Source organism: Panthera onca, chromosome A2 (assembly GCF_046562875.1).
Source record: "Panthera onca isolate mPanOnc1 chromosome A2, mPanOnc1 haplotype 2, whole genome shotgun sequence".
Taxonomy (NCBI): Eukaryota; Metazoa; Chordata; class Mammalia; order Carnivora; family Felidae; genus Panthera; species Panthera onca.
In genome coordinates, this window is record NC_138340.1 from 21,018,461 (window position 1) to 21,031,530 (window position 13,070).

Genomic DNA, 13,070 nt, shown 5'->3' on the forward strand with positions numbered 1-13,070 from the left:
GGGCTCTACGCTGAGTGTGGAGACTGTTTAAGATTCTCTCTCTCCCTCTACCCCTCTCCCACACTCATGCGCGCGCTCTCTCTCAAAAAAAAAAAAAAAAAAAAAAGACTACTTTTGTGTCTTTCAGGAATGCTTTTTCTCATGTAGGTTTTGCATATTTCTTATTATTTTGTCTTCTTTGTTGCTATTATAAATGGGATTTTCTCTACTATTGCTCCTACTGATTTTTGTATGCTAATTTTATATCCTGTTACAAAGAATCCTTACTGAATTGTTTGAATGTGTTTTATTATTGATTCTCCAGGGTTTTCTTATATTTTTCTTTTTTTTTTTTAAGTTTGCTTATTTAGATAGAGACAACATGAGCAGAGGAGGGGCAGAGAAAGAGGGAGACAGAGAATCCCAAGCAAGTTCCGCACTGTCAGTGAAGAGCCCAACATGGGGCTCGAACTCAGGGCCTGAACTCACAAAACTGTGAGATCATGACCTGAACTGAAATCAAGAGTTGGGCACTTAACTGGCTGAGCGTCCCAGGCACCCCTCTCCAGGACTTTCTAAGTATACATTACCTGTAAGTAGAATTTTACTTTTTCTTCTCCAGTTCTTATTCCTCTAATCACTTTCTCTTGTTTAATTGCATTTTCTAATACTTCCAGTACAATATTGAATAGTAGCGGAGATGGTAGGCATCCCTACCTGTTCCTAATATTAGTGGAGGTACCTCTAGTAAGTTTCCCCCTTAAGAAAATTCTAACTTTAGGGGTGCCTGGGTGGCTCAGTCGGTTAAGCCTCTGACTTTGGCTCAGGTCATGACCTCTCAGTTTGTGAGTTCAAGACTTGCACTGGGCTTTCTGCTCTCAGTGCAGAGCCTGCTTTGGATCCTCTGTCTCTATCTTGGTCTCTCTCTGTCTCTGTCCCTGCCCTGCTCTCATTCTCTCTCTCTCTCTCAAAAAATAAACATTAAAAAAAAAAGAAAAAAAAGAAAATGCTAGCTTTGGGACTTTATTTAATGTATCCATTGAAACTTCTATTTTCTTAAGTGTTTATTTATCACAGCCTTTAAAAGTACCTATGGAGAGGGATGCCTGGGTGGCTCAGTTGGTTAAGTGTCTGACTTCGGCTCAGGTCATAATCTCATTGTTCATGAGTTTAAGCCCTGCATCGGACTCTGTGCTGACAGCTCGGAGCCTGGAGCCTGCTTCAGATTCTGTGTCTCTCTCTTCCCCTCCCCTGTTCATGCTCTGTCTCTGTCTCTGTCTCTGTCTCTCTCTAAAAAAAAAAAAAAAAAAAAAAAAAAAAAAAAAATATATATATATATATATATATATATATATATATATATATGGAATAATAATAATAAAGTACTTATGGAGATATTCATATAATTTTCCTCCTTAGATCTATTAACATTGTATATTATATTAATTGATTTCCTAATATTGAAACAATCTTGTATTCCTTTAATAAATCCCATCTGGCCATGGCGTATCATTTTTTAAAAATATGGTATTGTTGGGTTCTATTGGTTAGCATGCTTTCTAGAACTTTTGCATTGATGGAAGGGATGTTGGCCTATAATTTTTTTCATACTGTCTCTATCAGGTTTGAAGCAACTAAAAATGGGAGGATAAAGGAATGAGGAAAGTAGATTGAAGTCAAGATTGTTATAAAGGAACATGAAGGGAGTTGAAGGATACCACTAAACTTGACAAAACAGATATTAACAAGTTAAATTAGAAAGCAGGGGATTTGGGGCTTGCTTCATAAGAAGAATATTGATGTTTTCCTTCATTTTCCATACTCTGGACCAATTTTTGGTGTATTGAGGCTATCTGGTTATTCCCTTCTGCAATCATTTGGACATAATGTTTTTGGTGGGATAGTTCTCTAGTAGGAATTGGTCTATTTAAGCTTATATTCCCAATTTGGGGATCAGTTTTGGCATACTTTCTTTCTCTAAAAAAATCATCCATGTTTTCTAGGTTTTAAAATGCATTTGCATAGAATTTTGCAAAGTGGTCTCTTATGATTTAACAATTTTTTTGTTTCAATGTTGACTTCCCCTTATCACCTCCTTTTTTTTTCTTTTCAAATTTTATTTAAATTCTAGTTAGTTAACATGCTGTCACTTCTTATTGTGTAGAGTTATGCTCTCTCCCTTTCTTTGCTTTATTGAGTTACTTAGTGATTTGATTGGTGTGTTAATTTTTTTAAAATAGGAATTTGATTTATTAACTTGACTGTTTTCTACATCTACCTCATTAATTTCTACTTTTATTATTTCCTTTCTTGTCCCTTGCTTTGGCTTATATTTTGTATTTTGTTATGTTTATAGTGTGTGTGTGTGTGTGTGTGTGCGTGTGTGCACATGCACTAGAAATTTAATTCACTTATTTACATTCTTGCTTATAAATGCGTTTATAAATGTGTCTAATGAACTTTCTTCTGATAAATGCTTAAAAAATAGTCCACAGATTCTGATATGTAGTATTTCATTTTTTTAATTCCAAAAATTTAGTTTGTATTTCCCATTTCATTACAGACTTGTTTAGGGGCACCTGGGTGGCTCAGTCAGTTAGGCGTCTGACTTTGGCTCAGGTCATGATCTTGCAGTTTGTGGGTTCAAGCCTGGCTCTCTGCTGTCAGCACAGAGTCTACTTCAGATCCTCTGTCCCTCTCTGCCCCTGCCCCTGCCCCACTCCCTCTTCCTCTCTGTCTCTCTCTCAAAAATAAATAAACATTAAAAAAAAAAAAGAATTGTTTAACAGGTTTCACAATTTTCCATGTGGAAAGGACTTGTTAAAATTTGTTAATAATTTTTACTTTAATTGCATTGAGATCAGGGAGTGTTATTTATAATATTTCTACTCTACAGAACTTGCTGATGTTTTCTCTGTGACCTAATATATAGTCAGTTTTTTGCTGAATGTCCCATTTGCATGTGAGAAGAGGTGTATCCCTCTAGTTAGGGTATAAGAGTTTTTATATATACATATATGCCAGAAAATCTATCTTATTGATTATGTTATTTATGTCTTCTGTATCTTTACTTATTTTTGCCCACAGAGAGTAGTGTGTTACACTATCATTACTAATTGTGGCTTTTAGCATTAAAAAATGTCCTTGAGGACTGTGCCTGGGTGGCTCAGTCAGTTGAGCATCTGACTCTTGGTTTTGGCTCAAGTCATGATCTCACAGTTTGTGAGTTCTAGCTCCGTGTCATCAGGCTCCGTGCTGGCAGTGCAGAGCCTGCTTGAGATTCTCTCCCTGCCCCTCTCCTGCTTGTACACGTGCTCTCTCTCTCTCTCAAAATAAATAAATAAACTAAAAAAAAAAGTGTCCTTGATCAGGTAAAATGCTTTTTGATCAGAATTTTACTTTGTTTGATATCAGAATTGTAACCTGGCTTTTTGTTATTTCCATTTTTCTGATACATTTTTTCCCAGCTCTCTGTTTTTAGCCTTTCTGAGTTAGTTGTTTTACATAGGTTTCTTGTTATTAGCATATAGTCAGATCTTACTTTGTGAGTGAGATTAAAAATCTTTTTCTTGTAATAAGTGAGTTAAGCACGTTCACATTTATTTATAGAGCTGGTATGTTTGATCTCAGTTCTGTATTTCCTTCTTTGCATGATGTATTTTCTTTGTTCTTTCATTTTTTAAATTTCTTTTGGTATTTGGGAATATTTGTGCCTTATTTTAGTGGTTTCTTTTGTATTAAACCTTTTATAGTGCCTCGAATCCCCTGCTTTCTTATTTAACTAGTTAATATCTGTTTTGTCAGGTTTCAGTGGTATCCTTCGACTCCCTTTGTGTTCCTTTGTAACAATCTTGACTTTAATCTACTTTCCTCATTCCTTTCTCCTCCCATTTTTAGTTGCTTTTTTCTCCTTATTATTTAATATGATATTCTTCCAGTCTCATACTTATCTTTGTTTTGTTTTTATTTTTAAAAATAAAATTGATTGATTGATCGATTGATTGTAGGCTCTTTGCCCAATGTGGGGCTCAAGCTCACAGCTTGCTCTATGGACTGAGACAGCCAGCAGCTCTTATCTCTGTTTTAGTCTTAAATCTACAATTAAGTGGATTAAGTGTATCAACCTTTTCTTCTGAAATTTCTCCCATCATCCAGTAGCGGAGGGTAAGGGGGGTAGGGGGTCAATCCTCTTTTTTATATCCTTCTAGGTTCTTGGCTGGGACTCTGTAATACAAGACAGGTTAGCAAAAGAAGAGCTTGCAAATTTACATGTTTCCCTTAACATGGGAACCTTCTTAAAGAAATGAAGACCTGAGGAGGTTAAACCTACACTAGGTTTGATGAAAAGTGGAAAGTTGTGGGGATAGTGGCAAGACAAAAAGATATGAGCTAAGCGTAGTAAACTGAGGAAAACTTAGCAAGGCCTCTTCACTGGGATTCCACTTGGCATCACTCCATCTTGGAGTTAAGGATGTCCTGTGCTCTGGGTATAAGGAGGGCACTTCTTACAGGAGGGTCTTATGACCTGCTTCCGGGGAAGGCCGTTTCTCAAACTGCTCCAGCTTAAAACATTCAAGATGCCAAGGTACCATATTTTGGTACCATATTTTGGGGTAGTATGTCTTGAACCTCACCAGTCTCTTGGTTGGATGAAGCTACTTTTCTAGTAGATTCCTCATAAAGGGTTCAAGGCTATAGTGTTCCTAGTGTTCTTGCATGTTTAGAACTTGACAAACAACTTGATTGGAATAAAGTTCTTGGTTCACACTTTTATTGCTTGAGTTTTTGGGTTTTTTTAATAATACTGCTCTTTTGTTGCCTTGCTTTGAATGTTGATTTTGAGAGACCCAATGCCAGTCCCACTCCCTTTCCCTTGAAAGTTGTTTGATTTTTTGGCTTGGAGGCCTTGGTGTTTTTTGTTTGTTTTTTTAACAATCTTTAAAGTCTAAGCATTTTACTAGTTTACATCTCAGAGTTGATCATTCTGGGTCAATTTTCCTTAGTACAAAATGGGCCTTTTAAATACATAGATTGAGATATTCTTTTATTTCTGGAAATTTCTCTTGGATTATAGTTTTAAATATTAGTTGTGTTCCTTTATCCAGTTTTTCTTTATCAGATTCCATTATATATCTCTATCTATCTATCTTGCTTTGCTTTTTTACCTATTTCTAATTTAACCACTTTCTGTCCCTTTTAGTTCTTTTTTTTTTTTTTTTGCCTTATTTTAATTTTCTTGGTTATATTCCTTTCTTCAATGTATTTTATTAAATTTTTTTTTACTTTATTAAATTTTTTGACTTTATTCTTCCGTAGGCACCTCATAATTTTGCCTTCCTTCCAGAGATAATTTTGTTTCCTCCATCTTGCTGTTTGCCCATTTCTGTGTTTTAGTTGTGAGTTTCGGATTCAAGGTATTTTTCACATGCCCACATACTTGTGTGAAGATATTTGCTTCAGTTTGAAGTTAGTTTTCCTTTGCTCTGTCTTTGTTTTTTCTTTGAGGGATAGGTGAGAATTTTCATCAGGGAAGGTGCTCTCTCTTTCAGTAGCTTTATGTAAATGTGGTTACTTTCACCTATTCAGTTCAGGGATTTGGGGTGATTTACAAGATTCCTAGTTCCAGGGCGCCCTCTTCTGTTAGGATAGCAAACTATTAAAAATTTTTTTTTAAGTTTATTTTATTTTGAGAGAGAGAGAGAGAGAGAGAGAGAGAGAGAGAACAAGTGGAGGGGGGGCAGAGAGAGAGAGAGAGAGAGAGGAAGAGAGAATCCCAAGCAGGCTCTGCACAGTGCAGAGCCTGATGTGGGGCTGGAACCCACGAACTGTGAGATGGTGACCTGAGCTGAAGTTAAAACGCTTAACCGACTGAGTCACCCAGATGCCCCCGTTTGTTTTTTTAAGTGGATGTGTGTGTGTGTGTGTATGTGTGTGTGTGTGTGTGTGTGTGTGTGTGTGTGTGTGTGTTGGAGAGAGGGCTTGTCCTCCAAGTTGTTTGTTCTCTCTTATCTTGCAAGACTCTAATTTTTTACTTTTGCTTCCTTTTCTATCACCCTTCAATCTCCAAAGTACTCCTCTTCTTGTCTTTTACCTTCCCCTTAATGTCATGATGCCTTTCAAAGAATATTATCTTGGGGGTACCTGGGTGGTTTAGTTGGTTAAGCGTCTGACTCTCGATTTTGGCTCAGGTCACGACCTCAGGATTCGTGGGATTGAGCCCCATGTCAGGTTGTGCGCTGTCATTTGGGTTGTGCGCTGACAGCGCAGAGACTGCTTGTCTCTGCCCCTCTCCCCGCCTCAAAATAAATAAAGAAACTTTAAAAGAAAAATGTTACCTTGAATGCAAGCACAGAGGCCCCTTCCTTGTCCTAAGTGCTCTGCTTCTCCAGAACTCAGTCAGTGTTCTTGCAGTTGGGGTGGACTTTCTGTCTTGCTGGTAGGATCTTAGACCAAGCTTAGGGCTCCCACTGCTCCCCTCTTCTGCACAGTTTTTTTCAGAAAGCCTTCGTTTTCCAGGCAGGCTGGCAGCGGGAGGGTGAGTAGTAGCTCACTGGGAACAGATGATTATTCTTCTAAAGATAATGTGAAGTTTGGGCATTTTCTTTATTCTGCTTATGCTAAAGGTGAGGGTTTAGGAAGCACTATTTGTCCTTTTCTTTTTTCCCTTCTTTCCTTTTTTTTTTTTTTAGAGCATGATGGGAAATTGGAATTGATGTAGCCACCATTACCTTGGTGGTCCAGAATTCCATTTCTTGAGTTTTGTATCATTGGCAGTGTGTTTGGCTTTCATAACAAATATGCTGGGCTCAGATTGGCCTAGATAGTAGGAGAATCCACTGTTTTGCCTGTAACTAGGAACTGGGTGCAGGATGTGCCAGCTTAGTGTGCCGGGGCTGTCTCCAGGGTGTGCTGGCTTCATCCTCAGGCGGGATGGCAGCAGCAGTTTCCGAAGCACAAAGTCCAGAGTCCACTGAGTCCTGCCGTAGATTGGATTCCCTTGAAGCAGAGCCGCTTTGAGGGATTCTTATACAATTGAGTTCTTTATGAAGTCCTCTCAGGAGACATCTCTAAGGGAGTGAAGGCCACAGGATGTAATGGAGGAAGCAGCTGGGCAGAGATGTGATTTTAGGAGAAGTACTGCCTCTGATCTCACAGGGAACTCTGGAGCATTTGTCTTGAGGAAGATGGGACAAGGGGGCTTGATTTTACAGCTCGGCGTCAGTTGTTGATTATAACTGAGTCACATTCCCACTCCTAAGCCAATTAGCAGGTTGAGCTCCACCATGACCGGCTTAGACAGGTGAGATAACCCAGAGCTAACCCAGACTTGTCAGCTTCCTCGAAGTCCAGTGAGAGAGGAGAGAGTTCTAGAGCAGCAGTCAGGTCCAATTAGGAGGAAGTGGATGTCAGGCAGGCAGCCATGTGTGTGACAAGTGTCTCTCTTGTGCCAGGCACAGGGGCACAGCAGTGAACGCACCCCATGAAGGGCCTGCCCTCCTGGGCTCTCAGTCTGGCCAGGAAGACACACAATAAGAAAATGAGGTGATTCAGGGTTTTGATAGGTACTGTGGAGACCAGGAAAGACAAGGGAACAGAGATATCATGGAGGGGCTCCTTTACATTAGATGGTCAGAGAAGGCCTCACTGGGGTGGTAACATTTGAGTTGAGTCCTGGAAAAAGTAAGGGGAGAACAGGATGCTGACTGAGGGAACAACAGTGAATGAATGGAATGTATGAAAGAAATGCCCTTAGGGGGTCAGGAGCACTGGGACTGGGGAGGCACTTTGGGGGCACAAATGAGGCTGCCCTCATCCAGAGGGGGCAAGGCTCGTCTTAGATAGAAACCCTAAGGGGGGAGCCTGGGCTGGTCAGGCAGAAGTAGGAGTGGGTCAACCAGGGTGTGGCCACCAGAGGAAACAGTGTATGCGAAGGCTATGAGGTGAGAGCTCAGCGCTGCCTGTGGCTGGGGTGGGGTGACCAGAGAGGAGAACAAGGAGGGGCTGGAGCGCCTCTTGGGGCTCAGGAAGAGGTTTGGCTTTATCCTAGGATGTAGGGACCCAGGGACCCAGGGACCCAGGGACCCAGGATGGATTTTTAGCAAGAGAAGGAGGTGCTTATACTTGAGTTTTGTGGGGAGTGGATTGGAATGGGCAGGGGTGAAAGTGAGGGGACCAGGCAGGGAGGGTGCCTTGTCGGGATGACATTGAGAAGTGAGAAGCAAAACAGGCAGACTTGAACTGATGTGATGGGGAAGAGGGGGTGGCATGAAAGAGGGAGGGGACAAGGGTGATGGAGGTTAGTGGCCGGGGGCCAGGTGGGAGGTGTGCTCATGAATCCGGAAGGGAAGCCCCAAACTCATGCCCACAGTTAGTTAACGCTAGAGGAGAGTGGGCCCCAGCCAGCCCACAGCGTGGGGGTGACAGGATATATGGAGCCCCCTGACGTCCCTGTCCCCCCTCTCCATTGGCAGCGTTCTGGAGCACCTCAGCAATCTCTCCAGAGAAGTGAACCTGGACTATGAGCGCAGCATGAACAAAATCAACTTTGACCAGATTGTCTCCTCCAAGCCTGACATGTTCTCCTACGTGACCCTGCCTAAGAAGGAGGAGGAGAAGGTGCCCAGGCAAGGTGAGGGGCGTTGGACAAAGACCCCATGGCCACCCCCCTGGCCACAGCCCTCCTGCCCTCCCTTCACAGCACCCACCGTGCTTCTTCTCCAGCTGCCTGGAGGACTAGGGTCGGGGTGGGGGTCAATGAAGACTCCTTTAAAAACCAGTAGTGTGAGCAGGGCTGAAGGAGCCAGGTAAATGTGTACTAGAACAGCAACTGTTGAGAAATGGATGAAAGGGCTCTGATGGTCTGACTGAGGAACATACCGCCTGCCCTTCCTCCAGTAGCAGGAGCAGGTGGCATTGCTACAGCCCCATTTGACTTGTGGCAGACTGAGTCTCAGAGTAGGACACTAGTTCCCCCAAGTCTTCCTTTCTTTGAGTTCCCTGATGCCCATGAATTTCATTCCTGTGAAATGCCCAGGAAGCTGGGGCAGTGCATGGGCGGTGGGCACTCCAAGGGTCCTGGTGCCCACATCTCCTTCGCTTGGTGCTGGGTTATGTTGCAGCATGGGTGGGAGTGAAGGGGGAGATGGTCTGTGACTCTCCTGCACTTCAAAGGGGTCAGTGACCCAGAGGGGCCTGGAGGGGATTCATTTACTCACCCAGAGTGGGCAGCTCATTGCGAAGCTGTAGGGCCACTCTGGAAGGTCTTGGGAAAAGAGGGGTTCTGGGGACGTGGGTGTCTCTTTGGGAGGAGACGGGAGTTGCATCTCTCCATCAACACCCCTGATGTTGTCCCAGGCCAATCTGACACTGGCCCTCTACCGCCATCCCTGCAGGGCTGGTGAGTGTTCCCAAGTACCCCTTCCGGGAGCAGAAAGAGGATTTTACCTTTGTGTCCCTGCTTACACGGCCAGAGGTTATCACGGCCCTCAGCAAGGTGCGGGCTGAGTGCAACAAGGTGACTGCCATGTCCCTGTTCCACTCAAACCTCTCCAAGTACAGCCGCCTGGAAGAGTTTGAGCAGATTCAGTCACAGACCTTCTCTCAGGTGCGTGGTCATCAAGGGCACGGAGGGCTGCACACAGGCCAGAGCCTTGGAGCTGACTGGCTAGTGGTGAGGCTGTGGGCTCTTGTTCTCTTTAAAACCTAGACCTTGTGGGAGGATGGGGGGTGGTGCTCCCAGGAAGATGGCTCATCCCAGAGAAGAAAGGAAGCCCAAGGTAGTCACTTTCCAGCCAACCCTGGTGGCCTCTGAAGCAGACCCCTTGTATTGGAAAGGAGAGCAGGAACCCCACATACCTCCTAAGAATTGGGGTGTGAGGGAAGAAGGGTACAGCCTTGTGGGGGATCATCACCAGATGGTCCAGAGAAAAGCTCCCCTTCTCTGTTTCATTCTGTGTCTCTCTTTCTCTGCTCATTTCCTGTGTCTCAGTCTCTGTCTCTTTCTTAGCTGGAGGAAAAGTCCTGTTTCTGCTGTCCCCTTTCCCCTTCCCCCAGAGCATCCCTGGTCCCCAGGGTCACAGGAGGGTGCTGGTTGGTAGGGGTGGGGGGAAATCCTTCCGTGGTCATCTGGGTCCTGGGACCGCCCCAGCACAGCAGTGCACGTAGCTGTGGGTAGCACGTTCCTGGGGCGGCCGCCTGATGCCACCCATGGCCACTCCAGGTGCAGATGTTCCTAAAGGACAGCTGGATCAGCACGCTCAAGGTGGCCATGCGTAGCAGCTTGCGTGACATGAGCAAGGGCTGGTATAACCTCTACGAAACCAACTGGGAGGTGTACCTCATGTCGAAGTTGCGCAAGCTGATGGAGCTGATCAAGTACATGCTGCAGGACACGCTGCGTTTCCTGGTGCAGGACTCACTGGCCAGCTTCTCGCAGTTCATCAGCGACGCTTGCTGCAGCGTGCTCGACTGCGCTGACGACATGGTCTGGGGCGAGGACTTCATCAACAGCCCCTACAGGTTGGGGGAGGTGCCTGGTGACCCCACCGCCACTCCTTGCTAGGCCCCAGGGGCTAGGCTGGTGCAGGGTGGGGGGAGGAGGGCAGCCAAGATGAGGGTGCCCAGCACTGCCAGGTCTCGGATGGCAAGGAGAGCCTGGCCCCTGCCCTGGTGGCCAGGGAATGTCCCACCAGCTCCGGCTTGCATGTCTCTGGTGACCTTCGTTTTCTCAGTCGGCAGTTACTCTTTGAGTACTTGCCATGAACCAGGTGGGGTTCTAGGGGAATAAGAGACGCATGACTCCTACTCTCACGGGTAGGAGACTGCAAACAAATGAATCAGTAGCTGGTCATGGCCAATCTTGGCAGGGGGTGTGACAGACCCTGGGTGGGGCAGGGGAATTTGCCAGGGGTTCAGGGTCATCTGAATGAAGACCTGAGACTGTGAGGAAACTGGCTGCAGAGATGCTAAGGAGGGGCGCCGATAGAGGGACCAGAGGCTCGGAGGGGGAGGAAGAACTCGGGGCGGTCGAGGAAGGAAAGGCTAGAGCTATGGCTGGAGCAGGGAAGGCCGGTCAGGATGGCGTGGGAGAAGTTGCAGTGGCAGGCCAGATCACAGAGCCTCCTGGGGTCATGGTCCGGGGCTAGATTTATTCTAAATGTGGTTAGCGGCCACCAGAGGGGAGTTATAATCTGATTAAACGATGCTCTGGATTTGTGGGGACAAGTGAGGCAGAAGACAATATGACCAAGTCTCCTACCATTGCTAGACGAGGGAGATGACAGAGGGGGCTGGGATCTGAGGGCAGCAGATTTGGGGCCATGCATGGGTGGCAGTGCTACAGGCCGGGCTGCAGGAGGATGTGCAGTGGGAGGAGGGGAGGGGAGGAGATGAGCTGACTCCTGGGGTCCGTAGCTAGCACTGAACCCTGAGGGGAGCTGGCAGGAGTTAGGGGACACAGAATGTTTGAGATGCCCATTAAAGGTCCAGGAGGGTGGTCTAGAGTGCAGCAGGGAAGCCTGGCTGGGATCTAGGCTTGAGGGTTGCTGGTGTGTGGTGGGCATCTGAAGTTAAAGATGGTGCCTCCCAGGGAGAGCACAGGGGCCACAAGGGCCCATAGTCTGGCCGACCTGCCCTGATGACCTCAGGACCGCATGGGGGGCCCTCCATCTCCCTGGTGCCAGTGGACCTCTGGGCAAGTGGCAGAAACGGAATAGGCTTTGGTAACTAAGTTACCAGTGTTTTTCTGGTAACAGGTTTCTGGGAGGAGGGAGGAAGCACTTCTCATGCATGGAGAAGCTTGAGAGCCATCATGCTGGCAGGAAGGGCAGAGGGCTGGGTCTGCTGCTTGCAGACCTCCTCAGGCCCCTGCCCACCGTCAGCCCAATCATTGCCCCACAGGCCCCGGAAGAATCCCCTATTCATTGTGGACCTGGTGCTGGATAGCTCAGGGGTGCACTATAGCACGTCACTGGAGCAGTTCGAGACATCTCTGCTCAACCTCTTCGACAAGGGCATCCTGGCCACGCACACGGTGCCCCAGCTGGAGAAGGTACAACTGTAGCTCGAGGCCAGGGCCCCTGCTGCCCTGGCTGCTAGCGGCTACTGAGCTGCAGGCTAACCGTATTACAGTGGTTCAGCTTTCGTACAGGCCTCCCACCTGGCCGGCAGTGTGCTCAGCCCTTTAATTCTTGAATGGCTCACTTACTCCTCACTACAAGCTGCCCTGAGAACCATTAGCATCTCCATTTTGTTGTGAGACTTGGAGAGGTCTAGCATAAGGGCACAAAGCGCCTAAGTGTCAAACCTACTGTTCAAACCGGGCTCACTCACCCACCCCTGTCACAGCCGTTCTCGTCCAGATTCCACCCTCTTTATCCCACCCAGCTCCTGGCCTCTCTCTTCAGCTAAGATGTGGGTGCAGACTGACCTCCACAGTCAGGACCCCTTGTCAGAAGTCCCTGCTCATCACCACACCTACGTACATCCCACTGCTCCAGGCCCAAGAGCTTCTGGAACTTCAGGCCCCTCTTGTCTCCCCTGCTGGTTAGCCAAAGCCATTGGTGACCTGGTGGCCCTGTCTGCTCCTTTCCTGGGCACTGGACCGAGTCAGGCCCAGGTAGAGGAAGACGCTACCCTTTGGTCGGGCTCATGAGGCTTCCAGCCCTATATTAGTCCACAGCCCGCTCTCAGAGACACCACAGCAAACCCTCTCCCTGACCCCCACCACGCTGTCTGTGATTGGCTGCACTGCTGCCCATTCTGGCTTCGGGTCTCATCTCCAACCCCTCTGCCCACCTGCCTGCCCCATGGCTCACCCCCTGCCTTTGGCTCCACAGCTGGTGATGGAGGACATCTTTATCAGCGGTGACCCCCTGCTGGAGTCCGTGGGGCTCCATGAGCCACTGGTGGAGGAGCTGCGGGCTGTCATCGCCAATGCTGTGCGCAAGGCCATGATCCCACTGCAGGCCTATGCCAGGGAATACCAAAAATATCTGGAGCTGAATAACAATGACATTACCACCTTTCTCAAGTACGTGCATGCATCTGAGGGTGTCTGTGTGTCGGTGTGACACCGGGCCACCCACTTACCA

General features: G+C 46.5%; 1 protein-coding gene across 1 annotated transcript in view; it reads left to right on the top strand.

The window, feature by feature from the left end:
• The window catches only part of DNAH1 (dynein axonemal heavy chain 1), a 72,102-nt gene that overhangs the window by 13,344 nt on the left and 45,688 nt on the right, over positions 1–13,070 (top strand). Inside the window, exons 8-12 of the mRNA XM_081794949.1 lie at positions 8,451–8,608; positions 9,372–9,583; positions 10,199–10,497; positions 11,878–12,028; positions 12,816–13,009. Coding sequence (XP_081651075.1) covers positions 8,451–8,608; positions 9,372–9,583; positions 10,199–10,497; positions 11,878–12,028; positions 12,816–13,009 — 1,014 coding nt within the window. The remainder of the gene's footprint in view (positions 1–8,450; positions 8,609–9,371; positions 9,584–10,198; positions 10,498–11,877; positions 12,029–12,815; positions 13,010–13,070) is intronic.